The sequence below is a fragment of the Ambystoma mexicanum genome, chromosome 5q (genome assembly GCF_040938575.1).
Source record: "Ambystoma mexicanum isolate Mex_15411 chromosome 5q, UKY_AmexF1_1, whole genome shotgun sequence".
Classification (NCBI taxonomy): domain Eukaryota; kingdom Metazoa; phylum Chordata; class Amphibia; order Caudata; family Ambystomatidae; genus Ambystoma; species Ambystoma mexicanum.
The window spans coordinates 1,132,248,946-1,132,276,676 of record NC_090933.1 but is presented as its reverse complement, the minus strand read 5'-3'; the positions used below and the strand labels follow the sequence as shown (position 1 = coordinate 1,132,276,676).

The following is a 27,731-nucleotide window of genomic DNA, read 5'->3' as shown; positions in this document are numbered from 1 at the left end:
TGGGGAAACATTGGCATGACAAGACATCTTCACTTCTTAATTTTTCCCCAGGCAAAGAAATCCTGATCATGAATCCAATAAGGCCTAGAACTTTACAGGACAAATGGTCTGGTCCTTACCAAATAGTTAAAAGACTAGGAGAGGTGAACTATTTAGTGGACCTTGGAAGACCTAACCAGTTGTAATGAACTTACTCTTGGACAACCTCTATAATTATTCCTACTTTAAAAAAAGGGATCATGCAAACCTGGCCAATTGTAGGCCAATTGCAATTTTAGATGCATTAAGTAACATATTTGCATAATTGATTCTAAGGTATTTTAACACATGGGTGCCCTGATTAGACATTCTTTCACATGCTCAGGTTGGCTTTAGGCAGTCATTAGGCACCTCATTAAATGGAACCATCATGTCCCAAATTCTGGCTGAAGTCAATAGAGGTGCCATTGGAACCACCTCCATCACTTCCATGGACATGAGTAACGCTTTCGACAGAGTACACAGGAAGAAACTTTGGAGCAAACTATTATGTAACATACCTGCTCCCCCAGTTCAAATACTTTCCCTCGTCTAGCAGGACACGACCATAAGGTTTAGGCTTATGAAAGAGGGCACTATGACTAGATTCATTGATACACACATTGGGCTGATGCAGAATTGTGTCCTGACCCCTATGCTCTTTAATCTTTATATCACAGACATCGACAAGCTATGAAACACTGGTAAACGCTTTCCCAATTAAACTAGGCCTCTCCATACTAATTTGGCTAGCTTTTGCAGACGTTTGGTTTTCTTTGGCCAGACTCTGTTGGGCCTGCAAAGAATACTGAATAGGTTCTCAGAATAAGCCATAGAAAAAACCTTTAGGTTAATGGTACTAAATCTAAAATTGTGGTGTACTAAAACAAAACCAGGCCCAAAAAGATGTGGGAGACCGCCATTTGGAAAAAGTCCCTTGCCTTGTGTACCTGGGTTTTAAATCAACTAACAGTGTTTCTATGTCTTATTTTAGGGATAGATTGAGGGCCAAGACCCAGCCCTTGCTGGCACAGCTAAAAAGGAACTGTACAAAAATGTGTAAATATTCACGGATCCCGATACAGCATTACTACTTAGCAAAAATAGAACCAGTCATTTAGTATGGGCTGGATATAACATTGTTGGACTTGGGTAATTATTTAAATATCCTCCAAGTCATTATTTGGAGAAAAAGAACGTGAGACTTTCTTTATCAGTCCCGAACGTGGTGGTACGACACAAAAAGGGACTGACATCACTCAAATCCAAAGCGCTATGGAAGCAACTTTATACTTTTGGTAATATAATATTACCCCCTCCCTTTTTGTTATATTTTGACTTGAACCTGGCATTAAAGAACCAGTCCATCTTGTCTATTACCATGTTCAAGGACAGGATGACTGAACTTCTCTTCAAAATTAAATCAGATTTCGGGGAGTTGATTGTCAATCCTGTCAAAAGAAAGAGCAAGCTATATGCAATGGATCGGAGGGTGACCGTAGACAAGCTCAAATTCTACAAGACTTGCAAAGAATTTGCTGCTTTCGTGAGAAGTAGAGATCATTTTCCTAAATATATCTATCTGTTTCCCGGTAGTCGCGTGCATTATTTTTATCGGCGGTTCAAGCTGAATCAATTACCAGCGCTTGAGTTTTTAAGTCCTAGGAATCTCTGGGAGGGCTCCTGTAGACCATGTAGACTTTGCCATGTGGAAGAAGAGCTGGAAACCCTTAAACATTTGACTATCCATTGCACGGCCGCTAATAACTTAAGAAGTTTGTATTTTAGTAATTTTGTAATACTTTCATTTTAGTGTGGATCATCATCGCTATCATAGGTTGATAAATGTCAATTATTACTAATGTTTATTGCTATTTTATTTTTTGTTTTGTATGTTAGCATTGTATGAACTATTTTAAGATGTATTGTGATTTATTTTTTACTAACATTTGGATGTTTATTATGTGAAAGGTTTTACTGAATGAATGAATGAATGAATGAATGAATGAATGAATGAAACATATTTCGGAAATGCAAACGTATTTCCATAAAAACAACAGCAAGTAAAAAGCAAAGTTACACAGACAACATACACAATATTTCAATCAGATAAAAAACCTTAAAAACTATAAAAATGAAAGAATCAAATTCCTATTGATTTCAGCAAATATTACCTCACATTTAGTGCATTCTTCAAAAATGACAGAAGTGTCCAGCCGACACACAGTGAATTGGCCGATAACAAATATAACAGGGCAGGTCGATACAGTGGATCACCGGCTCATACTCCAACGAATAAAAACAAATTGGGAAGGCTTTGAAATCAGTGGTGGAATAGTTTAGTTCCTACCTGAAGGATAGGACCCAATGTCTGACCTTGGAAGTTTCCTTTCAGAGTTACTGTGGTTAAAGTGCACAGTCCCATAGGACTCAGCACTTTCGCCATTGATTTTTAACCTGTACATTCGCCCGGCACTTAATATATTGAGGAGGCATGGGTTAAGATTTCAGTCCTATGCCGACAATACGCATATTTACATTGAGGCAGAGAATATTGTAGACGCATTTGAAAAGATCAATCAGTGCATGGGAGAGATTAAGAGGTGGATGGCATGTAACCAGTTACAGCTGAATGCAGCAAAAACTGAGGTAATATTATTCGGGCCTGAAGGTAAAATGATGGTGGAAAGACAAAGGCGACCTCCCCTGATTTTACGTGAGGAACTTTTCTTTTTGAGGAAAGTTAAAAACCTCTGGTGCATTTGGCAGGAAAACCTGGGCAGTGAAGCCCAAGTAGGTGCCAAGATGAAGACAGTGCGCTATTCACTGTGCATGCTTAGGAATGTGCTTCCCTTTGTCTCGAAGGAAGACCATGCAGTGGTGGTAGGGGCTATGACTAACTCACATCTCGACTACTGTAATAGTCTAATGGCAGGGATCCCAGTCAACCAGATGGTTAGACTCCAGAGGGCCCAGAATGAGGCGATCAGGCTGATCCGTCATCTTGGGAAGAGGGACCATGTCTCATCCCTATGCAGATCTTTTCATTGGTTAATGGTGGAAGACCAAATAAAATTCAAGGTGGCCTGTTTGATGTACAAATGTTTTAATGATCTTGCACCAAAATATCTGACAGTCAGGGTGTGTCGCTATCAGCCAACAAGAGATCTCCAATTCCAGAGATAAATTGTGCGTACCATGGGCCAAACAGATTTCTACGGGCAACAGAAGATTTACGTGTTTGGCCCAAAATTGGGGAACCAGTTCCCAGTAGAAATCTGGGCATGTCAGTCTTTGAAATTATTCAGAAAGATGTTGATAACCTTCCTATTCAAATGAGCTAATCAGGCATAGATCCTATGTACTTGCACACTCTATTCCGATTTTTAGTTGTCATCTGCGCCCGATTGCAGTTAAGTCTGTCTGGTGCTCGTACGAAATATTCAAAATCAAAATCAAAATTGATACTGACAAAACTCCTGGCTTTAGTGGTTTTAGCATACACCCTCTCAGTCTAGAAAAAACTGGACAAAACAATACAAAATGGGCCAAATCCACCTTAGGAGCATCACAGAAAGGGCAAGATTGTTTGTCATTATTGTTATTCCAGGAAGCCACCACTGCTCTCAAAGAAATACAGTTAAATCGTGCCCTGGTTATTAGAATACATTTCTCACCCCATAACAGACACCCTTGGAGACCAGAGACCAGAGCCCTCAATAATCACTTGCTTTATGTTCGCAGGCTTTATGATCTCCAAGGACACCCTTTTTCCTCTGAGGAATGCAGGTGGACCCTCAGTTTCACAGATCTAAGATCACTAACAGGCAGAATATCCAATAAATAGAAACATTGGACCACACTGTTTTCTACCAAATTGGCATTCACATACCGCAACCAAGGGGTCTTTAAAAAAGGATCTTTGGAAACCAAAAGTCTAATTAACTCATGGGTCAATACAGCTTTTGCATTACCTAAGAGTCTGAGCCAGTGACAGACAGGATGTACTGAAATGAAGTCACCAATGAACTTACAGCCCAATTCCAAATGGACCCCAACATTTGGGGTCATGCGAGGGAGCCCCAGGACTCTTTTGAGAAAACCATTCTCTACCACCTGGACATAATAAACATTATATTAGCCCCAAAACTCCATGACATACCTTACAACAAGGCCACTTTTCCATTGTATATTTTTATCACCAGATCGACCAGTCTGGCCTTGAACATGACCATTTCTCTGGCCACCCCAACAGTGGCCTGCTTAAATCCCACGGTCTGTTTGGCGACATAGAAATCAGGATTCAAGTTTGATGAAAACCTAACTCCAATGTAGTCAAAACTATGGATTATAGGTATCAATGGACCCTTACTAAACATGGCCTGGAATTTCAATGGGTGCTGCCCCCTGCAACAGGCGATAATGGCTGATTTTTGGGTATTAACCAAAAATAGGGTATAATCATCAATAATCCTCTGCAATGCTCACGGCAATGTGCTAATAAAACAGTATCATATGCATACACAAAGAGTAGCAGAAACCTATTACCCAACCTAGGGACATCCGGGGTGGATTAACAAATGATCATATACCATTAATGTATAAGCAAAAGAGCAGGGGCGCCAGGCCACAACCCTGGTGCAACCCTGCTGGACTTGACAAAGAGCAGTGCAATGCCAATTAGCTCCGCTCCTCACACAGGCCTGAGTTGATCTAATATAGTTAAAAGAGTTATTAAGGCCGGGTTGACAGTTCCTGGATCCAAGCCCACAACAGAGCGTATACCGATTTACTTTATCAAACGCTCTGCTCAGATCCATTAATGTAAGAAAGATCTTTGACAAACAATGAGTGGGCCACAACAAGATAAAGATTCAGGGACTGTTCGGAGGTCCCAAGGCAAGGTCTAAACCCTAGCTGGATGGGAAACAGTATGTTATTACCCTCCACCCAATATTCTAGCCTCGCTATAAGAACCTGCCCAAAGATTTTAAACAGAGAGTGCAAAACAGAAATAGGCCTGGATGAGGCTTGTGAAGCCCTTGACCCTTTCTTGCACATTGGCTGGATGATAGCACAAGAACAGGAGGCGGGAAACATGCCTCCTGCACAGATTGCATTGAACCTCAGAGTGAGTCAAAATACGGGCCCATAGATCAAGTTCAGATGGATAAAGGTCAGCCGGCACATTATCTGGGTCAGGTGCCCTATTTCTACACTGACATGTTTTGGCTAGCAGAATTTCACCTACTGTGAATGCAATCTTCTCTTCGGTAACATCCCGAAAATCCTTGGAATGGCCTAAACTTGCAGCCATTCCAAGGGAGCTCATGAGTGTCTGGTGCTATATAAAATGGAAAAGTGGTCCAACCAGGCCTGATCAGAAACCGTGTCATCCATCCCATTCGGCTCAAATTTGTAGAATGGCCCATTGTGCACAATTTCCCAAATGAGTGTGGAATGATTCCTAATGGAACCTTTGTCCCAGTCAGCCCAGGCTTCAGCTCCAAACTCCCTTTTTCTGTCAGCAATAACCTTCTTGAAGAAACCCCGGACACTAACAATATTACTTTTGGAAGCCAAAGGGTTCTTCGATGTGGCAAGTAACATGGATTTGTCTTTCATACATTCGGAGTTAAACAGCCCACAAGGCTGCCCTTTTATTTAAACCACCACAATAGTGGAGGATTCCGATAGGTTCGACATCAGGGATACAAATTCAGATCAAAAAACACTCTGATCACATGACTCTGCAAACAGCATATGAAACTCCCACCAGTTATCTAAAACCAATTCCCTTAACAGGCCTTCATACTCAATTGGCTGCCATTTCAGCTTTTGCTTTGAGCCATCTAATGTCACTTTGGGATGGTATGACTGTGGAGGCAACATACACCTCTCTGGGATTTTTACCTCAAGTTTGTTTGGGAAATTATCACTACAGATTTCACCTGCCACATTGAATCCCATAAGTTTACTGTCACACATAAATAATCAATTGTAGAATGGCAGATGGCCAAAGAAAAAGTCAAATTGCCTGGGTTATCATTGGAAAAGTGAGCATTAGCTGAACGTAGATCCCATCACATAGGTACTGTTAAAGCCTTAGCCCTTTCGCACACACTCTGGCATCTAGCATGATGGGTGTCGGTACCCCTGATACAGAAACATCATACAAGGAACTGTCCGGCCCTCTGCTCAGCTTAGCATTGAAATCCCCACCCAAGATGAGAAACATAGCATGTGAGGCTACCAGGTTTGCAAATCCCTCCATCACAATTGATAATACAGGGACACAGCTCCTTGCAAACTGAACATGATTATAGAAATTAACCAACATTATATCAGTCATACCAGCCCTACGAATCCTAACCACTTGTAGAAAAGAATATGAAGACTTCAAAGGCAAGGGCTAACTAACCAGCTTCCTCCAGTGACCATGGGCCTCATTACGAGCCTCGCAGTAACGCTGCCGGCGCTACCGGTGGGTTGCCGGTGGGTTGCCGCCAGACTTGTGACATTTTACTGGCAGCTAGCTTGCCGGCGCCACCGGGACATTACAAGTCCCTTCGGACTGGCAAGCTAGAAACTGCTAAATGATGTTCCCCATTCCATGGTTGATGGAAGAGCCGGCACTGTTGCTAATGGTGCTGGCGCTTCCGTGAAGAGCCTGCCTACCGTGGCCACTGGGTCCGGCAGGGTCAGACCTGCCGGTCGCAGCTGCCCCACAGGCAAACTTGGAGTTTGCCGGTCTGGAAACAAGGATGCTAGTGAGCTTACCGACACCCTTGTTTCCGGACCGGCAAACCTGTAATGAGACGGGAAGATAATATCTGCCTTCTCAAAAAGTATCAGATCCACCGGGCTGCCCAACCTAGATTTAATGGCAGCTACATTTCACGATAAAACCATCAAGGTCTGAGCCCCACGAAAGTCATTAAATAGTAATTAGAAGCATCCAGTGAAGCATTGCTCAAACTGTGCCCAGACTGTTGTGGTCAGTCAAGCCAATCCATCTCTGTTAGGCCCTCAAAGCGGTTAGTGAGTGATAAAGAAGATTCCGGTCTAGCTACACCCTCCAACTCCACATACTGCCAGTTTAGCTCCTCTGACGATCATTTCATCAAATTCAGACCAATGGTCTCCTGGGGGCAACCTCGGGCCGCTGCATTTTTTTCTGAATTTTCCCGAGCCTTGATAACCCCACTACCGAGTAAAAATGACTCAGGGGTACCACCCATGCACATCGTTTGCCACTAGGTGCCCGAGATTGGAATGAACAACATGTTGCATGACACAGGGTTTAACAAAAGTCATTACAATACAGAACCCGTCAGCATAGTTATTGGTTAGACCAACCCTGGGCACCCTCCTGGCTATCATAATATGTTGAGGATTGACAGGCCTTGTCTGGATGTTGGAACTGATGCAGTGAATTGATTTGTTAATAAGGATCCTGCAGTCCGCAGAATCCCCTTGAGCCAGCCGAGGGACTTTAACATTCACGGCCACAAGAACCTTTTGCAGAAAGTTCTTAGCAGGCCACAACTCAGAACGTTCCCCTATTATCTCAGACTTTTGCCCCAGCACATTCATGAATGGCAAAGATTCATGAACCACTGCTCTTATCGCAGAGGTGCGTTTAACTTTGGATTCATCAGCCGACCTCTGCTCCACCACCACCCTTGTTTGGTGACTAGCTCCTTTGACCTGACTGCATCTCTGAATAGAAGCTGCAATCTTCGAAAAGTCCTTCTTAAGAGACCTCAGGTGATCATCTAAAATTGCTAGAGTATTGCTAGACATCTGATTTAAAATTCATCAAAAAATCGAACACAGACTTAACATTTAGTGTCAAGGCTTCATGTGCCAGTCTTAGGTCATTAAGAGCTTGGGTTCACCGGTGTCACACCCTCCATGCTGCCACCACTCTTAGCAGCACCCTCATAGCACTCCCAAACAACTCTCGTCTTGGGATTGTGGCCCCGGTCTTATAGAGCAGCACCATCCGAGTGCAGGGTGACACCAGGGACAAAATAGGGGCAAGATCTTGACTCACGCATAGCAGACCCGCCAGCAGCAAAACCGGCAGCACATGGGTCAGAAGCCGGGACTTACCTTGAGAAAGCACACAGTTTAGTGCTAGGGTGCCCCGTCTCTTCAGGGCTTGCCACCAATCGCTGTGGCAAAGATGGTTAGGATTCTCCCAGGAAGACATTAGTCGATGAAGAGATGGCCTTCTCAGCAGCCTTCATTTTCACCTCTAGCTGCCCTGCAACCCTTTCCAGATATGAGTCTAATATAGTATGGGACTTCTCCTCCTTCTTCCCCTTTGGTTTCTTAGGCACGTTTCCAAATTTAGCCCCATTTGACGATGGTGGGCTCGTTATGGCTTTTCTCTTCCCCATAGCCCACCTTGGTTCAAATGCTTTGGATGTGAGCTGTTGCCGCCACTCGAGGAGCCACTCGGGTCTGATAATCTCTTAACAAAAGACCCAGCAACCCCAGCAGGAACAGCAGAAACAGCCTGCCCCGTAAACCATATAGCAATAAATACAAATAAAAAAGACCAAACCATTCTCCTTCAGATGGTTTGATTGAGGGTGTCAAATTTTCCCCTCACCTTAATCTGCGACATTTAGGTGAGGTGAAAACCTTTCTTAGGCAATTTCCCCCCTTGTTTTTTCTAACTCCAGGCTTGACACCTTAGTGCCAGTATGATATTGACACTAGAGATAGTTTGCCTACCAAAAGTAGGAGTTTCAGGATGTCAGACAAGATTAGATCACAAATTATGTTGGAAGTCAACACGATGTTGGATTTAGGGGTGATAGAGCCCTCTAACAGTCCATGGTTCAGTCCAGTTTTATTGGTACCAAAGGCAGGCACCACGAATTTGAGGTTCTGTGTGGACTGTAGAGCTCTTAATGCTGTCACCTAGACAGATGCTCATCCCCTTCCACGAACTGAGGAGTTAATGAACACACTGGGTGCTGGAAGTTACCTCAGTACGTTTGACCTTACTGCAGGATATTGGCAAATATCCCTGACAGAAAATGCCAAGGAGGAGACCGCATTCGCAACACCGGAGGGACTTTGCCAGTTCAGGGTAGTGCCCTTTGGCTTAAAGAATACACCTGCCGCTTTTCAAAGGTTGGTTGACCATGTCATGAATGGGTTAGATTAATTCTGCATGGCATATCTGGATGATATTGCAGTCTTCAGCCCCACTTGGGAGGTACACGTTAAATGCCTGGGAATTGTGTTACAGGCTCCTCAGCAGGCCCACTTGGCCATGAAGGATACAAAATGCTAGCCTGGTCAGATTTCAGTGACATACCATGGGCATGGGCTTGGTGGGGGCCAAATTCAGCCTCTACCCAGTAAAGTACAAGCTGTACAGGACTGGGCAACTCCCACAACCCAAACCCGGGTGTGAGCTTTTTTAGGCCTCACTGGGTATTACAGTAATTTCAGGGCAGACTATGGGACCATAGCTGCCACTTTAACTGCACACATCACGCTAAAGAAGCCGAAACAGGTTAATTGGTCAGTGGAGTGTGAAAAGGTCTTTCAGGGCTTGAAGGATTCCCTTTGCCAGGCATCTGTATTCAGGGCACTTGATTTAGTTTAGGGACAATTTATTGATGGTAATAATGACGGTACTTAATGAAAAACGCCCAAACGTTCTGTCCAATTGGCACAATTGCACTGCTGCAGCCAAAGTTGCACTTTTTAACACGTTGTTGGCATGTATTAACACTCCCAAATATGTAAAAGCTTCAACAACCTCCAATGTTTTACCCTTAATAGATAGACCAATTAAAGGAATTCTAAATGGCCTTTTCTTAATAGGGTTCATAATTAAAATGTTCGATTTGCTAATATTTAGCGCGAAATCTAGTTTCTGAAGTATTAATTTACGGCAGTTAATGACCAAGCAGTCCAATTGGCATATAATGGAATAAAACAATATCATCAGCATATCATAAATAATGAATCGTGACAGTACCCAGTTTAGGACAATTGGCCCTGACTTCCTGTTAAATATCACCTAAGTCAGAAATGTAAGAACTAAATAAATACGGGGCCAAGACACACCCTTGCCGTAGGCCCTGCTGCGTCTCAATACAATGCCCCACTGGTCTAATCTCACTTTAGTTCTGATGCCTATGCAAGGCTTTTAAAATACTAAACAGAGTCCACGGACATCCCTCCTGTTGCACCTTTTGACATATTTTGGGTCTGATGACACAGTTAAAGGCCTTTGTACTATCCAGAAATGCAACAAACAACAATCTGTTTGCAGGTTTAGCCTAGTTTGCAAATAACTGAATCACCAGGCAATTTAATGAAGTGCTTACGCCCTTCTTAAAACCAGATTGATATCCATCGAAAACAATTATCCGAAGTAGCCCAGAGTTGCAGTTTCTTCAACAGAAAGGTAGCAAAGGTTTTGTAGGAACTATACAACAACGATATAGGTCTATAATTAATCGGTTTGCCACAATCCCCATTTTTAAAGATTACTATGATCAAAGCATCTCTCCAAGAAGGAGGCATAAGCTGCGTTTGTAATATATTCATGAATACATCTAGTTAAACTTTGGCCCATAGCTACGGTGACGATTTTAAGGTCACATTAGACAGACCATGGGGGGGTTTGTGATCTTACACCTCCTAATAGCCACCTCAATAACATCAACATCCAGATTAAGGCAATTCCGTCATTTATTGCTCGGAAGCGCTGTTCCAATAAACCGTTTCTCTGTAACACCTATGTTAGAGCAAGCATAAAGATTAGCAAAATATCACTCCCAATCTCCTCCCTACATTGGTTGGGCCTGCATGGAGTTTTGAAGACCAGGTGACTTAATGAGAGTCGAAAAGAGTGCTCCCTATCTACACTCCACACATGTCAACATATTGTCTGCGTCCCTAATTCATCAGGTATCTATGTGCTTTTAGCCAGTTAACATACTGTTTTAGTGTTTTCACGAAGGCAAATCCAACACAGACCTTTTTCATTGCTTCTCTTATTTGCTTCCTGAGATCCTTTTTTTATTGCTGAATTACCGTGCCAAATTTGTGACCGTTAAATATTTTAGCAGCATCCACATTTGTTTTCTGAAATAAGGCCTCTTAGAAGCCGTTGTTCTATAGAATCAAATCCCAATGGGGGTACCCAAAATAACCATCCTGATTGATAGCAATCGTCTACAAAACAGTTAAAGTGCATAGCCATCGATGGTCTCCACATAATGGCATGGTCCCTCTCTCTCTATAATCTCCATTTCTAGAGAAATTGCATCATTTATGTTTGACTGACTATTCCGCACTGCTGTTAAAACCATTAAACTATGATCACTACTTCCCAGCTGGTCAGTTGCTTCTAATTTCAAACAGAACCCAAACAAATTATTTGATACAAAGAAGTATTCCAATGTAGATTTACCAAAAATATGTAACCATGTATAGCGTGGAGGAACGTCTCCACTGATGTTACCATTCAGCAATACCATATCCATGCGTGCAGATCATCTCTAATTTTGTGACTTCATTCTCTATAGTATCCATTTTCTAAACCTTCACTTTTCAGGTCTACAACCAAGATAAAAAATGCACCCTCCTATGCTCTAGCAGTCGATAATAAGAACGATATGGCTTTTAGAAAACTGACCAACTCAGTGGAAAAGGGGTTAACGTAAACATTAATAAACGTGCATAAAGTTTGGCAAGCCCTATGTACACTCCACCATTTCAACATTACCACAAGAATATCCTTTTATACAGAAGACCACCAAATGGTCTCCCTCTCTCACCCCTACATGATGGTTCATAAAAAATTGAGAAACCATCCACCAATTTGCGTGTCCATCAACCAGGTCTCCTGCAAACAAATGTTTTCATAGTTTAACCACAAATCATAATTAGTCAGTAGGTGCTGTGAAGGCATCATGAATGAGGACACAGACAACAGATCCAACGTTCAGACAAACGGATTTTGTTAACTTAAATGTCAGGATGGTTGAATGCCTAACTTGCCCTTGTGCTAAAGTGGGATTTCCCTACCGAAATAAAACTAATGAAAGTCTGAGCAAAGAGTTCAATTTAGGAAAAACTATGCTTGCCCTCCCCTTCTGTACAATGTGTATGGATATCAGTAATCAAAAGAAAATAGTGTTCAATACAAAAAGTCTGAGCTTCTTCCAACTCCCTTCCCCAAGTGTAAAGAAGTTCCACAAAAACTCTGAGAGTTACCTTCTTTGGGTTCAAGAAGATATAGTTTTAACCAAGGTTCAGGGTCCCCTTGCCTAAGTTCCAAGCCAGAAAACACAAGTGAACCTTGAGACTCTGTCTTCACTTCAGAAAATGTCTCAAATCTCAAGAGTTCCCTTCCCCAAGTGTAATTTAGTTAAACAACACAGTTCAAAAGGAAAACTCCTTGCTCCCCTTTAACTTTCACTGTTTTGTTGTTTCCAATTTTTAAAGATTCTTTTTGACAGCTTGTAGTTTTCAAAAATGTTGAAAATAATATTACTTTCTGTGGTTTAAGTTTAAAGTTCCAATTTATTCTTCATAGTTAAGTTCAATTTGAAGTACAACATGTAGTAAATTGCGTGTTCATTAGAGTTAAATTCACTGTGGAACACTGTATGTAATGATATGATTAAATGTAGCTTCAAACAGGTATTGATTCTGGCTGCTCACAAAGCTTTAGTTTAGTTCGGTATTCAATAATGGTTATTTTAAATCCTTGTAACTTTCATTATCTATTATTCAAGAAGTATTGTTCGTTCCGTTCAGCTTTGAATGCTTCTGTAATTGTCAGATGTTTGTTTGTTTTGTGTGTTAAGTGTTTAAAGTAAGTTTGTTTTGCTTTAAGTGGATTACCCAATGTCCGGAGACCTATGAAAAAGTGTCTTATACTGCACGCAACCACTCCAATACAAAGAAATCCTGTAGGTTCAGTGATTGAAGTTTCGAAAGACCAGAGACTTTCGAAAACATGATCATGAGACTCACGCAAACACTTGGCTCCAAAATATCTCTTGACAAAAAAGTTAATTCATCCGTGCACCGGGTTTCCCAGCCACAAGAAACTCACTGGTCACTCTGATAGGCCTTGTTGCAGCCTGGAGCACACCGTCTCCAATTTTCAAGGCCCGGTTTCCTCCTTCTGCCACTCAGTCACTCCTGTGTGGACCTCTCTACACAGGGGAATGAGCAACACGGACATGAAGGAAAGGGATAGCCTTTCCTCATGGCTTCCTTTTCTTCACTCCCTCTGCTCCACAGAGTCCTAGCTCCTCGACCACGCTTCCAAGGACCCTTTTCCTCCATGGTACCCTGCATCTCAGTGTCTCGTTCCAGGAAGTTTCTCTGTCGCTTGTCTTGATCTCTATGCCACTTTTCCTGTCTCGATCTCAATCTACTTTGATGTCTCTTTGAGCTCCTTTTCTACACCTGCAGCCCCTTGACAGGCTGAGGTGTGAGCAGTCAATGAGCCCTGCCTGACCACGATTAATGGGACATGCCTGACTCTGACAGCTCTTAGCAGGCATCCTCATCATCCCAGGACCAGAGTGGGAAAAGAGCATGTTCCTCATTTCTCTTAGTTGCCTCTTCTTCGTCTCAGTACTGTCCAACATCAATGATGGAAAAATTAGGGGAACTGGCTTCTAACAGCCTATTAAAATTGGGGAAATGTTGGGTTGGCTGTCAATAGGATAAAGGCGATATCATTTCTCGCCCACAGGCATCCCACTCATAGTTCCCAAGGACCCTCCACCCAGGTGATCCTCCCTCGCTTCCCTGCCCCCAGGATCGGGATCCAATAGAGATGGCCTATCCATAGTTACCTGCATAGAGGATCCAAGGGATTCAAGAGTGAGAACACCCTCTGGTTTCTCACAGTGAGTAAATCCCAGCGTATTCCACAAGGCCAACCGTACATTAGAACTTCAGTTCAGAGTCTGCCCCTCATTAACATTTTCATGAAGAGTGTATTGAATGTGCGCTGTTTTATTGCAAGTCCAGGATAATGTAAACAAACCCATAGCCTTCGCTTCATAGGTATTGAGAAAAGCAGACACACGTTATACCATAATTGAGGGGAAGGTTCTGTCTATGTGGTGCACTTCAGAGTTTTACTAACTTTATTCTGGGGTTTTCCAGGAGTGGCCAAACGTAATGACCAATAAAAGGTTTCCTCTTAGTATTACCCAGAATTGCCAGGTTGAAGGTTGTCCTGCTCAGATTAAAATTATAGGCCAGTGATTGTGCCAGTTTCTGGTGGGAGGGTTTGGTGAGTGTTGTATGGAACAGGAAAGAGGCAATGTCATGTTGGTATCAAGATGATATCAAGTTACCAAAGATATAAATAGTGCAATTTTTGACCGACAAAGAGCATATCAATAGCAGCATGATGAAGAGAAAGTTACACAGGATATATGATTAGCCTAAAATGGATGGTGACAAAGAGGAAGTTATGAAGGATTGAGCTGCCTGTGATTCTGAGGGCAAAATGAAACAAATGCCTGTACAATCACAATCTTTGATACATGCCGACATGCTAGGAAATTCCACTATTATTGTGGACTGTGCCTCATTATGAGTTTGGTGGTATCTTGACAAGTAAATCTGCTGAGATACCACCAACGGCATTACCATTACCCCCACTTGGTCTGGTGGATCTACTGCCAGATTACAAGTGGTGGTAGGTGGTAGTAGTCCCCATTAATTAGAGTCCATAGGATGCCAGGGGGATTTCAGCAGAATTACCGCCATCGGAAATTCTGCCATCAGTAGTTATGTTGATTTTGCCCTTTTTTTGGCCGAAAAGTGGTGGATTCTCCTCCAGCTCTTAGCTGACGGTAAATCGTCCACCTCTCTGCCAAATTCGTAGTATGTAGGTGTGGTAATGCTGTGGTAACATGGCAGTAACTGAATTATTGCCACATTACCACCGCATGTTCCCACACTGCCATACTTGCTATGAAGTTGTTTTGAATATAAAGGTTTTGCCAACGTGTTTTTATTGGTGTTGGTAGATTAAAGTTTGGCGTGGATGGAAGTGCTCAGTGTAGAAATATTGGAGCCATGGAGAGAGTCATCGGATTTCTAAACCAATTGTTTAACCAGGAAGCTTTTCCAGATACGCTTGCGATGGACAACACAGTTCAAGGTTTTCAACATGATGAGTGATTTCCTTGGTAACAAAAGCAGAGCGATATCACCACACAAAGTTACATAACCCTGAATACCAATGGATTGGGAAAAAGGATTACTCGTTTCCCAAAAGAGTCTATGCAGACGTTGTGAGCAATTTAAACTGGAAAAAGCCAAGCTTCCCAATATTTATATCTCTCAAATGTGTTGTGGGAGTGGTAAGAAGTTTTGTACTGTTACCGGATGATTCTACGGGTTACATGGTTGGTGGTTGTGAATTATGCAGGCAAGAGAAGGCGATTGTGAAAAAGAAGAACAGATAATGCACAAACATGTGGGTCATAAAGGCGATGTGAGTAAACACTTGTGTACAGGCGCGTTATAAATGACATATCATATCATAGAATATCAAAGGGAAGCAAGGATAATGTGGCCAGGACCATGTTGCAGGCATATGAGGTTTACCAAATATGTATAGGTCAGGAATTGCAATTCAGTTATTATATCTTTTATAGTGTGTCAGTGTGATATTTGTTTGGTATATTGTGGTGTGGGTCGTCAATATTACCACGCAGCTCACATACATGACTGAACGGAAATTGGAATGTTGAGAATGGAGCATCATCCTTATTATGCAGTAACCCTGACACAACCTTTGTGGGCAATTCTGTATTTGGCTGTTAGAAACTGATATTCCCAGAGGCTGGTCTGTGGAATGCATATGAGTTCCATAAATGCACTTAACCTAGTAGTACCATATCTACCTGAAATGCTTTGGCACCACCTCCAGTAGTGAGTGGTTATTCACACTCCACTATCCACGATGTCTCTAGATTTGCAGCGATATTCAAGAGTTACATGGTTTTCCAAGGATAAAAAGAAGAATAAGCATAGTAGGTAAAAGGCCACTCAAAATAAGCATAGGAAGAGCCAACCGTTTTGGCTGTTGTGTGGGCATGGGCTAGTCATTTGCCAGGCAGTATCATAACGGTACTACCTAACCCGGAGATGGTAACAGCTGCAAAATGGTGTGATTACATGGGAAAGCATCTATTGAAAATGCCTAATACCTATGCAGAAGCCAAACTGTTGGCTTTGTCAATGCTTGATTTACGTCAGAGCAAACAACATATATTAATCAAGTGGTTGAATGCATACTTAGTTAAGGCAGTTTACTTACACTGTAACCCGTGTACAGCAATAATTAAGCCATTAACTCTCAGTGGACTACTTGGAAATAATCCTGGCAGGCCAACAAGGGATATCGCTGCTTGATGGGGCTAAGTGTAAGAGATCCTAAGAGGATGTGGTTTAGGTGGGGTGGTGCAGGTAGGGGGCAGGAAGGGCCCTAGATATTAGCATGACCATGGGAAGCCAATGGGTGAGTTAAAATGCCCATAAACTGTGTGTCCTGTCTCACATGTCATCTCCTCCTAGCGGTACCCACTGCAATGGGTTTGGGCTTCTAGGTGGCACTAAAAGCGCCACATAACAGCCAAAACAAAAAATGAGACTCATATGAAACATGACACTACAAAATAAATTCTCACTTCTGTTGATGGGGATAAAGGAATTGTCTGCACTTTTCATGTTAAATCTGGGGCAGTTCCTGGTGTGATAATTGTAAATTGGGTAATCATATACTAGCCAAGGGTTAGGCCTGCCAAAAAGGGTCATGACACAAGTCTTATTGGGGTCAACAATTGAATGATGTCAATAAGATGTTACAGGGGCACATATGATTCACCATAATAGAAGGGTAAAGACAGAACTGGAGACCAATCAAAGACCGGGTTTATCTCTTAAACGGCAAATGCAATATTTGTAAAACGTATTAAGTGCAAAATGATCAATCTTTCAGATTCTATTGACCTCATTCAGATCGTATGGATGCAGTCGCTGCATGACTCGTTTAGAGTTCCCAAAGCTATCTAGGGGGTCTTCCAACTCCTGGTCTCATCTGAATATATCTAAAAGCCTGTGTGTATGTTTCTTATACCCCCTCTGAAAGATATGTTTGGGTATGTGACAGGGAATGACATTATTCCAGGTACTCAAAAATCAATTGAGAGGTTCTGCCTGCATATTATTTTAGTTTGCTCTTTACTGAGTAACCGGCAGCCCTAAATCCTAAACCCAGGCTTTGAAACATGTAGCATTGTCTCGAGTTAGTAAGCAGTTATCTGATTATCTGGAGCAGATCTTGAAGTAGCTGTGCGGGTGATAATATTCATGATCTCTGGATAGTTATAGACCTATAGAACATGGTTTGGGACTGGCATATTTAGGGATTATTACTTCATAGTCAGAGTGTTTCATTTTGCTTTTGCTATCTGTACCTTATTTCGCTCCTTGGAAATTTTTGATATTTTACGGTTTTCCGGATGTTGTCTATAAAAGATGTATGATTCATATGCAGGATTTATATTGACAAGGGAAAATGATGGGTAACCATACATTTATGGAGGTATACATTTAACTTAGAATGTTCAATATAGTTTTCTCTTTGAATTGCCTATATTTTGCACCTTTAATCATGTTGCACTGGGCATGTGCATTTTCAGAATAAAGAGTTTAAAAGTGGACAATAAAATATATATTTTTCAAATTAAACGACCAAGTAAAGTAATCGGTATAGCACTAGGCGGGTGAAAGGGCGGCATAGGTGTGACTGGGGGGGTCCACGTCTGGTGCCACTTTGTATATCAAACCCTCAATTGCATGAGAATGCCTACAGTTTTACACATCATTATATTAACCTGATGAATATGTTTTCTTTTAGATTGCCTGGGATCCCATTTCACGTGGCTGCAGTCAGTATTTACAAATTTCCCTGCCTTGCTAAATTTTGTAAATAAGCTAAGATGCGTGACGGGGCTTTGCCCAAAAGATCTAGTCGACTATGGCTGCGCTTGCAGATTTGAAATGGAGGGATTGCCAGTAGACGCCACAGACAGGTAAACTTCAAGCGCAACATGTTTGCATTACACCCCTACCTTCCCCTACACCCCTACCTGTTCACTTTAGCCTTCTTATTGTAAATTCATGACACAAGTATGCCTAACTAACAACCTTCTGAGAAGTCACTTATTCGAAAATACAAATTAATACATGAAGTTAAATGTCAGACAAATGTCCCTAAGTTAAATATTCTAGCCATTCTGGTAATTTCTGAACTTAAATGTAGACTCAGCAGAGTCTCCCTCCCCACTGGCAATGGCTTACAATAAGGCTGAAATCTACATGTATAAAGCTGGGGTTGCAGAAAGGTGGGTTTCCCATTTATCCAGATACATCTAGTATTATTGAGTATGCTTTGGTTGACCTGGCTAGTTCTTTACATGCAAAAGACAGGAAGAAAGAGCATAGGCTATATTTCTATTTCTATTTGTTGGTATTTATTTCAAGAACCTGCATGTCAGTTTCGATCAGGAAAGACATACAAAAACACATTTACCGATGGCAGCGGCATTAACTAGATGGGGGCTGGTATAATAGTACAAAATAATATATAATAAATGGCAAGTGCACTTTCAGGGCAGAAAGGGAGCCGTGTGAGCAGTCTGGCAGGAGAGATTGGAGAGTCTGTTCCCCCTCTCTACTATTTGGAGGTGGAGTCTGTTTAAAATTGCGTCCTTCTCACAGAGCGAGTCGTGGAGAGTGACCCGAGTGAGCAGTCTGGCAGAAGAGATTGGAGAGTCTCTACCATTTGGAGGTGGAGTCTGTTTAAAATTGCTCCCTTCTCACGAGTGAGTCACAGAGAGTGAGCCTAGTGAGCAGTCTGGCAAGAGGGATTGGAGGGTCTGTCCCCCCTGTCTACTATTTGAAGGTGGAGTCTGTTTAAAATTGCGTCCTTCTCGTGGAGCGAGTCACAGAGTGAGCAGTCTGGCTGTAGAGATCAGAGAGTCTGTTCCCCCCCTCTACCATTTGGAGATGGAGTCTGTTTAAAATGTCTTCCTTCTCACGGAGAGAGTCGCGGAGAGTGAGCCGAGTGAGCAGTCTAGTAGGAGAGATTGAAGAGTCTGTTCCCCCTCTCTACCATTTGGAGGTGGAGTCTGTTTAAAATCGCTTCCTTCTCACGGAGCAAGTTGCGGAGAGTGAGCTGAGTGAGCAGTCTAGCAGGAGAGATTGGAGAGTCTGTTCCCCCTCTCTACCATTTGGAGGTGGAGTCTGTTTAAAACCGCTTCCTTCTCACGGAGCGAGTTGCGGAGAGTGAGCTGAGTGAGCAGTCTAGCAGGAGAGATTGGAGAGTCTGTTCCCCCTCTCTACCATTTGGAGGTGGAATCTGTTTAAAATCGCGTCCTTCTCACAGAGCAAGTTGCAGAGAGTGAGCAGTCTGGCAGTCCGGCCAGTCGGACCAAAGGTGGCAACGGAGACGACAGATCAAACTGCGGCCCTCGGATTGGTATTTTTATTCTCGCTTCTACCTGCTGAACAGTGAGTCTACCGAGCCCTTGTGCCAACACCCACATTTTTATTCTTGTATGCAGTATTTGATGTGTATGCAGGGGCAGCTCGAGCAGGCTTGAGCACTTTGTGATAAGCACACAATCTACATATGATTCTGTATAGCCCACAATACTTTTGGCATAAACATTACAAAACTGCACAAATGAAGTATCATACAACTCGCAAATCCACATTGCAGATGCCACCACATGTACTCCACCTACTATCAAGAATTAAGGCACAGCTCGAAAGTCGAAGCCCATACTTGGGAGAAAAGTTGCGACTAAGCAACTAAGTGCCTCTCAATTGGCTATTACAGACTTCTTTGGAGTTAAGGCTGCTAAAAAAATCACATCTTCATCCATTTCATCAATAGAAACGCTTGATCAAACGCCTCTCATACTATCGATAACAACAACTCTCTTTTAAAAATGGTTGTCAGTCTACAACACGCATCTCTTGGGGCTGAAAAATAATTAATTAAACAAAATTGCGAGGATGACATTCTTGATATGGATCGCTCTAATTCACTTGATCAGGCTGCTCTCGTGTCATCTTCAGACTCTTGAGATCTTTTTGAATCAAGCCGTGGAAGTGAAGATGTCTGCATAAACTACATCACCATCCCTAACAGTACAAACGCAGTCCTAGCTAACGTGGACGCCTTCTCCACTTTATGAGCCACTGTAGCTAAGGACCAATTGGATGTTAAATTACTGTTAATAAAGGTGTTTGATGTAATAGAGAAAATTGCAAAGAAAGTATTGATTGATTCAACCCAGGAGAAAAAGAAATTGGAAAGAAATTCTATGAAGAAAAAAAACCTGTGTATTATACTGCCTACACCACTTGATGGAGGATGTAGCTCCTTTTCTGTGGCACCTTGCCCTTTTATACACTCGGCTGAGGACCCATACGAAAACTTGAGACTACGAGGTGTTACAAATCCCGCCTGTGACCTCTGAGACAAATAACACTGCTAAGACAAACATGGTTGGGAAAAAAACTGTACAGCTGGTTCAATTTGACAATAGCTGTAAAAAGGTATTAACTTTGGCCATAGACGAAAATCTATGAATTAAAAACAACAAATTGTTTGAAGAAATTTGTGGTAACAAACAAATTACCCGACGGTTTGCTATGACAAGCCAAATTGAATGGCCATACTGATGTAAAGTTGTTGGCTAAAACTGATTCATGTTTTCAAAAGCCAAATCATGGCAGACAGGATGTCGAAGTTCGGTTTTGCTGCGCAAAACCACCTACTTGTGAATGTTTAACTGTTCCCATTGTTAACGGCGTCAGAGCACCAGCTGTCACCTACCATTCCGAATCTATGCTACAAGCTGGCACAAGCTTACCAACTGACAAGCTGGTTATTATAACCAGTGCTATGAAGGACCTGGGCAAATGGATCATCTTGGAAGAAATTAAACCCACTGAATGTAGCCCCTTTTTAAATAGGTCCCGGCTATTGTCTCTTTTTAAGCAGCTACCATTCTTCGATATGATTACCTCTTTGGACATTTTAAGAATAGAGATTCTGGGTTCTTGAAGAATTCTCCTCTTTTCTGATGGTGGCCCTACTTAAAACACATGCAGCGCCTCTCACACAACTGGGTCTATCTATGATCATTTGCCGTAAACTGAAAAAAGTAAGTTCTCCTGAGGCACCTTTAAAAGCAGCAAATAATAGTCTTTACACAAAGGACATACAAGCCTCTGAAAGAGTTACATTGCGCGCCCTTCAAGCAAATAGTGAGTTAGAAATGAGCAGAGCACAAGAAGTCGCATACTGGAAACCTGGACGTGTGACAAATGGAGCTAATTGACTTATTACTAGGAAAAATAGTCAAAAATGGCTATGCTGGAACACTCGTGGCTATCGTTCTTTTTTAGTTCACCCTATGGGGGTAAAGATTATTGAATTACCTGACATTTTTATTTTACAGGAAACTTGGTGTACAAGAGCGTTTGAAATAGATGGTTTTCAGATTATCCACAACACTGCAGACCCGTCTAAAAGGGGCCATGCCAGTGGTGGCCTGGCGATTGGTGCAAAGTTCTACTACACTCTGACACAGTTCCCAAAGGTCCTACTCTCCCCCTATGTCTTGTCTGGGTTTTTGGAGCCATTTAAGGAAGGTTCAACTGCTATTTTTATTATAAATATTTAGGACCCCCCCCCGGGGGAATGCAGACCAAATCCATTCAAAGTATAATTGACGATAACATTTTACAGTGGTATGCAACCTTCCCGAGGGGGCATGTCATAGTAGCAGGTGACTTCAATAAAAGGAACCTTCACTTGTTTACCCCTACAAGCCTTAATACAGTATATTATTGGTCACAACTCACCAGTTTTTGGGATTTGTCACACCTACAATATAATGCGGATGTACCAGGCACTGTTAGCAGTACCTGGACGAACGGAATGGTATAATCCCATATTAACTAAGTCATTACTGATGTCATTTTGAAAGAGAGTTGAATGACCATGCAGACTTAACTTGGTCAATCAACATTGATACAACTGTTATAAATATGTCTACAAAATTGAATGTCACTTCCAATATACAGGGGACCCGGTTATGCTGGTCTGCTACAAACATAAAGGTGATGAATGACATGTTATGGCATAACCACGAAACTATAGAAAACGTCTTAAGGCAGGATGATTGGGGACTTGGAGCGTATGATAAATGTTAATGTACAAAACGCTTACATGCATAAGAATAGGCGGCCCAAATATGATGAAATTACGAAACAATGCTCCATTGGACCCTAAAATAGAAGTAAAGAAACTGGCACTTTGTAGGGACCGTGCTGTAGGTAGGGGAATTTCTTTGCTAAACTATTATGAAAAACAAAAATGCATCGCTAACTTGGCCACCCAGTATAATAACTGGCTGAAACAGCACAACATCTCCAATAGATATTCAAAATGGTTAAAGCTCTTTGTCTGGTTAAAAGCAAACGATTCACGTAGATTCTGGTCCTGTAAAAGGACTTTTGCAAGTCTATATAACCTGCTGAACTGAATCCCATTTCACAGGAGATATGGTTCAAATACATTGAAGACCTATACAATGATCCTAAAATTTATGTTCAAAATGACGGACCTATAAACAAAAACCATCATCATACAAAGTTGGATGTACAATAAGATACTTTGGTTAATGTTCTTCGAAAGCTTAAGGGTTTGCAGGCCCCAGGGCTAGATGGAATCCAGAATGTAGTTCTTAAGGGACATCCTGAATTGTGGGCCAAAATATTAAATTCTCTATATGCCCACATCGAATTAACTGGGTGTATACCTGCTAGCTTTCGTAAATCTGTGCTTGTCCCAATATTCAAAAAGTACAATAGGTTGGAGCCCTCCAACTATCGCCTTCTGGCTATGATGGACACAATCCAGAAGATCTTCGCCAGTATTATATTAGACAAACTGAGGACTTGGGCCAAAAATAGCAACCTTTTTTGGCCAATATCAAACAGGATTTAGAAAAACGTATAGCACCATAATCAACATTTGTTTCAATATCTAATCGAGGAATATAAGAATGGGGAAAACGTATACCATTGCTATGTCGATTTTTGAAAAGCCTTTGACCTTATTGCACGACACTCAAGAAATGGGGCATTGATCCTACACTTTTGTATTATATACAGCAGTTATACACGTATACTTCAGTCACAATACGACTGAACTCTGTAGGCGATCATACTAATTACTACCAAACTAACAGAGGCCTAAAACAAGACTGTGTTCTGGGTCCAATATTATACAATTTCTATACCGCTGACCAAGAGCAGGAACTGCAACAGGCTAAAAGCTTTCCTCCCAAGATAAACGGTGAACAAATACTGAGTCTATCGTACGCTAACGATATAATCTTGTTTGACCAGACACCAATCGGACTTCAACAGACGATAGATATTTTGCCAGTATCCGCAATAAGGAATGAGATGATTATTAACACAGCAAAGAGAAAGACAGTGTGTTTGAGTAATAACATTCCTGAGAAAAACCCTTTTGTATGAAAACTGCAAAACGTTATCTTGGAAAGAACTAATGCTTTTATCTATTTAGGCTGCCCCTGAAAATAAATCTACACCATCGTACTATGCAGAAATTATTACTGAAAACATTTGGAAAAAAATGGTTAGTTCTAAAAAAATTCTGTAGTTTATCATGGTGGGTACAATATCGAGGGGCTGTTAGAGATTCACTGTATCAGTATACGCTGTATACGCTGTTGAGGTGCTTCCTTGCACACATTTATGCTGTTGGACAAACTCGAAGGAAAATTGCTCCATACAGTTATAAATCTACCGTACCAGTAGAATTATTAAGTGTCGAAGTATTAGAAGTATTAAGAATGGAATATGACATGTCATCATTAATGAAAATTTGGTCGGTACGTAGAACGTTATTATATGCCAAATTCAAACTCAAATGAATTATTCCAACTATTGGGCAAGCAAGCTGGCGTTGATAGGAGTAAAAATGTGTTCATAACTGAATTGCAATCAACTGCAATTGCACATTTAAGAGCTTTAAATATTGAGTCAGATATTTTGGACTCCAGGCCCAATTAATTGATAATAAAAAATAAGTCGAAGCTGTGGGACAGAGCCAAAAATGTTGATAGGCTGCATGACAAGAAAAGATACAGGGACTTCTTTTACCAGAGCTTCCCCTTTTATACTCCGTACTCTGAGTAGCTACATGATTAGGTATTGTGCCATTGAATTAAAGCATTTTATATTGTATTTGCCGTTAAATCTACTCTGTACTAAAGAGGTATCGGGCACTTGGTAAAATTTTCCATTGACTGAATGTCTATGCCGTTGAACAAAGTTGAGATCAGGCGCGATATATTAAAGGATTGCCCTGAGCTGGTAATTTTTTACACAAAAAGATATTCGGGTTACATTAAAAAAAATCAGGATATTTCTTAGCGACCAGTTTTGTTCAACGAATTACGAGGCAGAATCTATTGTTATTACTGCCGCATCATATACGGTGTGGCAGGAAGCAGCGAAAAGAATTGAGCAAATTATGCAATCAAGTTGAATGTAGATTAAATGTAAGTATTATTTTATGAAATGTAAATAATGTAAATATATGTTGTGTTCATCTTTTTATTTCTTTTACATTGTAAAGGGATATTGATGAAATGTATAGTTGTTTCTTCAAAAGAATGTTTTGTATGACGTGCTTAAAGTTTTATAATTAACTAAACGCACAATAAAAAATAAATAAATAAATAAAACGTTCAGAGCCTCAGAAGTCGAATTGTTGGATCATATGATAAGTGGAAAGGGATACAGGGCCACACTAGATGTTATTAGAGCCATAAAGGAAGCACCTGACCTCACAAAAATGAGATCAGAGTATTGTTGGGCATGGCTGAATATTGCAGTAAATCTACAGACATATTTGTGAAAATGTGTTATCCCATATGACATTTGTTGAAGAAGGAAGTGACATTTTCGTGGGATGAAAGAAAGCCATGAGGAATTTAAAGGAAAGTATCACTTCAGCACCAAATTTAGGGAGGTTTGTTGTCAGGAAGAATTTAATAATAACTAAAGATGTTAGCTTAAGGTGGGTGCAATCTTATCACAAGAGAGTGAAGGTGAAGAGAATATAATTTGTTATGCATCGAGATCAGTGCCAAACACTGAAAATAGTATTCAGTGATAGGACATTCTTAGCGTGCATGTGGGCCATAGAATATTTCAGAAAGTGTGTGTGGGTTAAACTTTTTTGTCTTAAGGACAGATCACAAGCCATTAATAAATGTCTTATCAGTAAAAGGATGTGGACAGTGACCCCTTGGATAGTAACCCCTAGGATAGTAAGATTACATTTTAGATTGCATGAATACAATTTTAAAAAGGAATATGTTCCCGGAGCAGATTTCTTATAGAGATTAGTATGCAAGATGGAATACAAGGTGAGGGAGAAGAAGAGATTGTAGCTGTAGTTCATGATCATGAGTTAGAAAAGGATGTGTTCTATTTCAAAGGTTAAATGCGAGAAATAAGTAAAAAAGGATCAGGTAAGGAGGTGAATGATGAAATGGGCTCAAGAGGGATGGCTACAGAAGAATGAAATATGAGATGCACACAAAGCCTTTTGGGAGGTCAAGGAACAATTGTTTGTCAAAGAAGGAGTGTTGTTACATGATCAGTGATTGCTGGTGCCTGAAATGCTTCTAATACAGAAGGCACATTTGGGTCGTCCAGATATTACAAGAAATATGAGTAATATGATTGAGACTTATTGGTGGCCATGGGTTGATATACACGTGGAAAGAATGGTGAGAGAATATTGAAACGTAGGAGCAAGTGGGAATTGATGTGCTGGAACCGTATCATACGAGTAAAGAAGGCCCAAAGTTCATCAAGTTTACGGTGGATCATTTCTCTAAATGGCGAAAGTGAAAATAGCCAATCGAGTTAAAGGATGTGAAGTCATACAGTTTTGAGAACACGTTTTTATAAATGGAGAATATTCTAGTATAGTGATAAGTGATAATGAACCGCTGTTTCAAGGCGCAGAGCTATGTATGAATGCAAAAGGGAAAGAAATGATTGGAAGTTTACGTCTATTTATCTTCCAGAATATAAATAGTACATAGGTTTATTTGATTATTTATTTTATTTGACATTTGTATGGCGCCTATAGACACGTGTTTCCAGGGTAATCACAGGAACCACAGAACAAGGGATAAGAAACAACATATACATCAGGATAGCGTTAAAACAAATGATATGGAGTGTGAGGTCAGCTCCATTTGGTACAACAAGGGTATTCTCTTTCCATTTGATAGGAAAGGACCTTAATTCTTCACTTAAGTGTTAGATAAGGTGAAAGTATCTAATCAGTTCATAAGGGAACAATGTGTGATGCCCAAATTAAATACAAGAAGTGTCATGATGGCGGGAGGAAGGTATACATCAAGAATGTTGCACGAGGGGATTGGGTCAGAATACATTTTTTTTCAAAAAGACAGTCATGGCTCACAGAGCCAAGGAAGGTCACCAATGCTGTGAGCATACAGGATCGATTGATATGGAACTTTAACAGAGTTGGGTAGTGTCAGGGAAATACTGGCAATTCTGGAGTGAGGAATCTGAAATAGACAATATGAGGTGATGGATGCGTAGAGAGAGTAGTATCTTCCTATTTGCCTTGCAGTTTATTTCCTAAGCCTACATCACCAGAAATGGTGGGTGAATCCACAAGTAGTGTTGAAATTGAAACAGCAAAGGATAGAGCATGTGATTAAGTTAGAAAACACCTTAAAGCGTCACAAATCCATGCAACGTGTGCACAGCAATTACCAAAGATTTTAAAAATCAACGCTGCTTACAGTGCAGCCACCAAAGAGTTTGTGTTTGTGGCTAGGTAGTTTGTGATACTGCTTGCCTTCTACATGTAATACAAACAGAATATGAGTTATGCAAATGAAATGTCACTTTGGGCATGTCATCTAAACATCTACTGTAACTTTCCTTCGGTACTCAGTCAAAAATGCCTCCCTTGTATCGCTTCTGTGCATAGCAGATTACATCCTATTTGGTTGATCCAATTCATTGCTGTCTGATTCTGCCACATTTGATTAAATTGGCTGTCATGCACTTTTGGCCATCATCACTAGAGTGCCCTCCAGTGGACCCCTGTGTTCCCTTGATGCACTCCCCACTCATCAGAACTGCTGACAGCATTTTCCATGACAGTTTCCCCAACACTACAACTCCCTGTATACCAGGCATGGGCACATTGGTAACTCATATCTCACTTGCAGCCTGCTGTCCTGGTTGATTTACCATGGTAGATCACACCCCGTAATTGTAAAGAAGAATAATACAGGTGTCTTATTGCCCTGGTACCAATTCAGAGTCATTATTGTGGAAGAAGAGCAGGTCATTGTTAGGAACTGCAAACACACCCCAAATGAGGTTGTCTGCATTATGTTCAAACATTTGCTGAGTTTGGAACAGCATCACCAATAGTTGAAAAAACGATAAATGCATGTGTTGGCCAATTTGTTTTAGTGAACTTTCTTTGTTGAAAT

At 41.2% G+C, this 27,731-nt stretch overlaps 1 protein-coding gene across 1 annotated transcript in view; it reads left to right on the top strand.

The window, feature by feature from the left end:
* OC90 (otoconin 90) overlaps nucleotides 1-27,731 on the top strand; it is an 885,360-nt gene that overhangs the window by 191,803 nt on the left and 665,826 nt on the right. Inside the window, exon 5 of the mRNA XM_069621643.1 lies at nucleotides 17,972-18,146. Coding sequence (XP_069477744.1) covers nucleotides 17,972-18,146 — 175 coding nt within the window. The remainder of the gene's footprint in view (nucleotides 1-17,971; nucleotides 18,147-27,731) is intronic.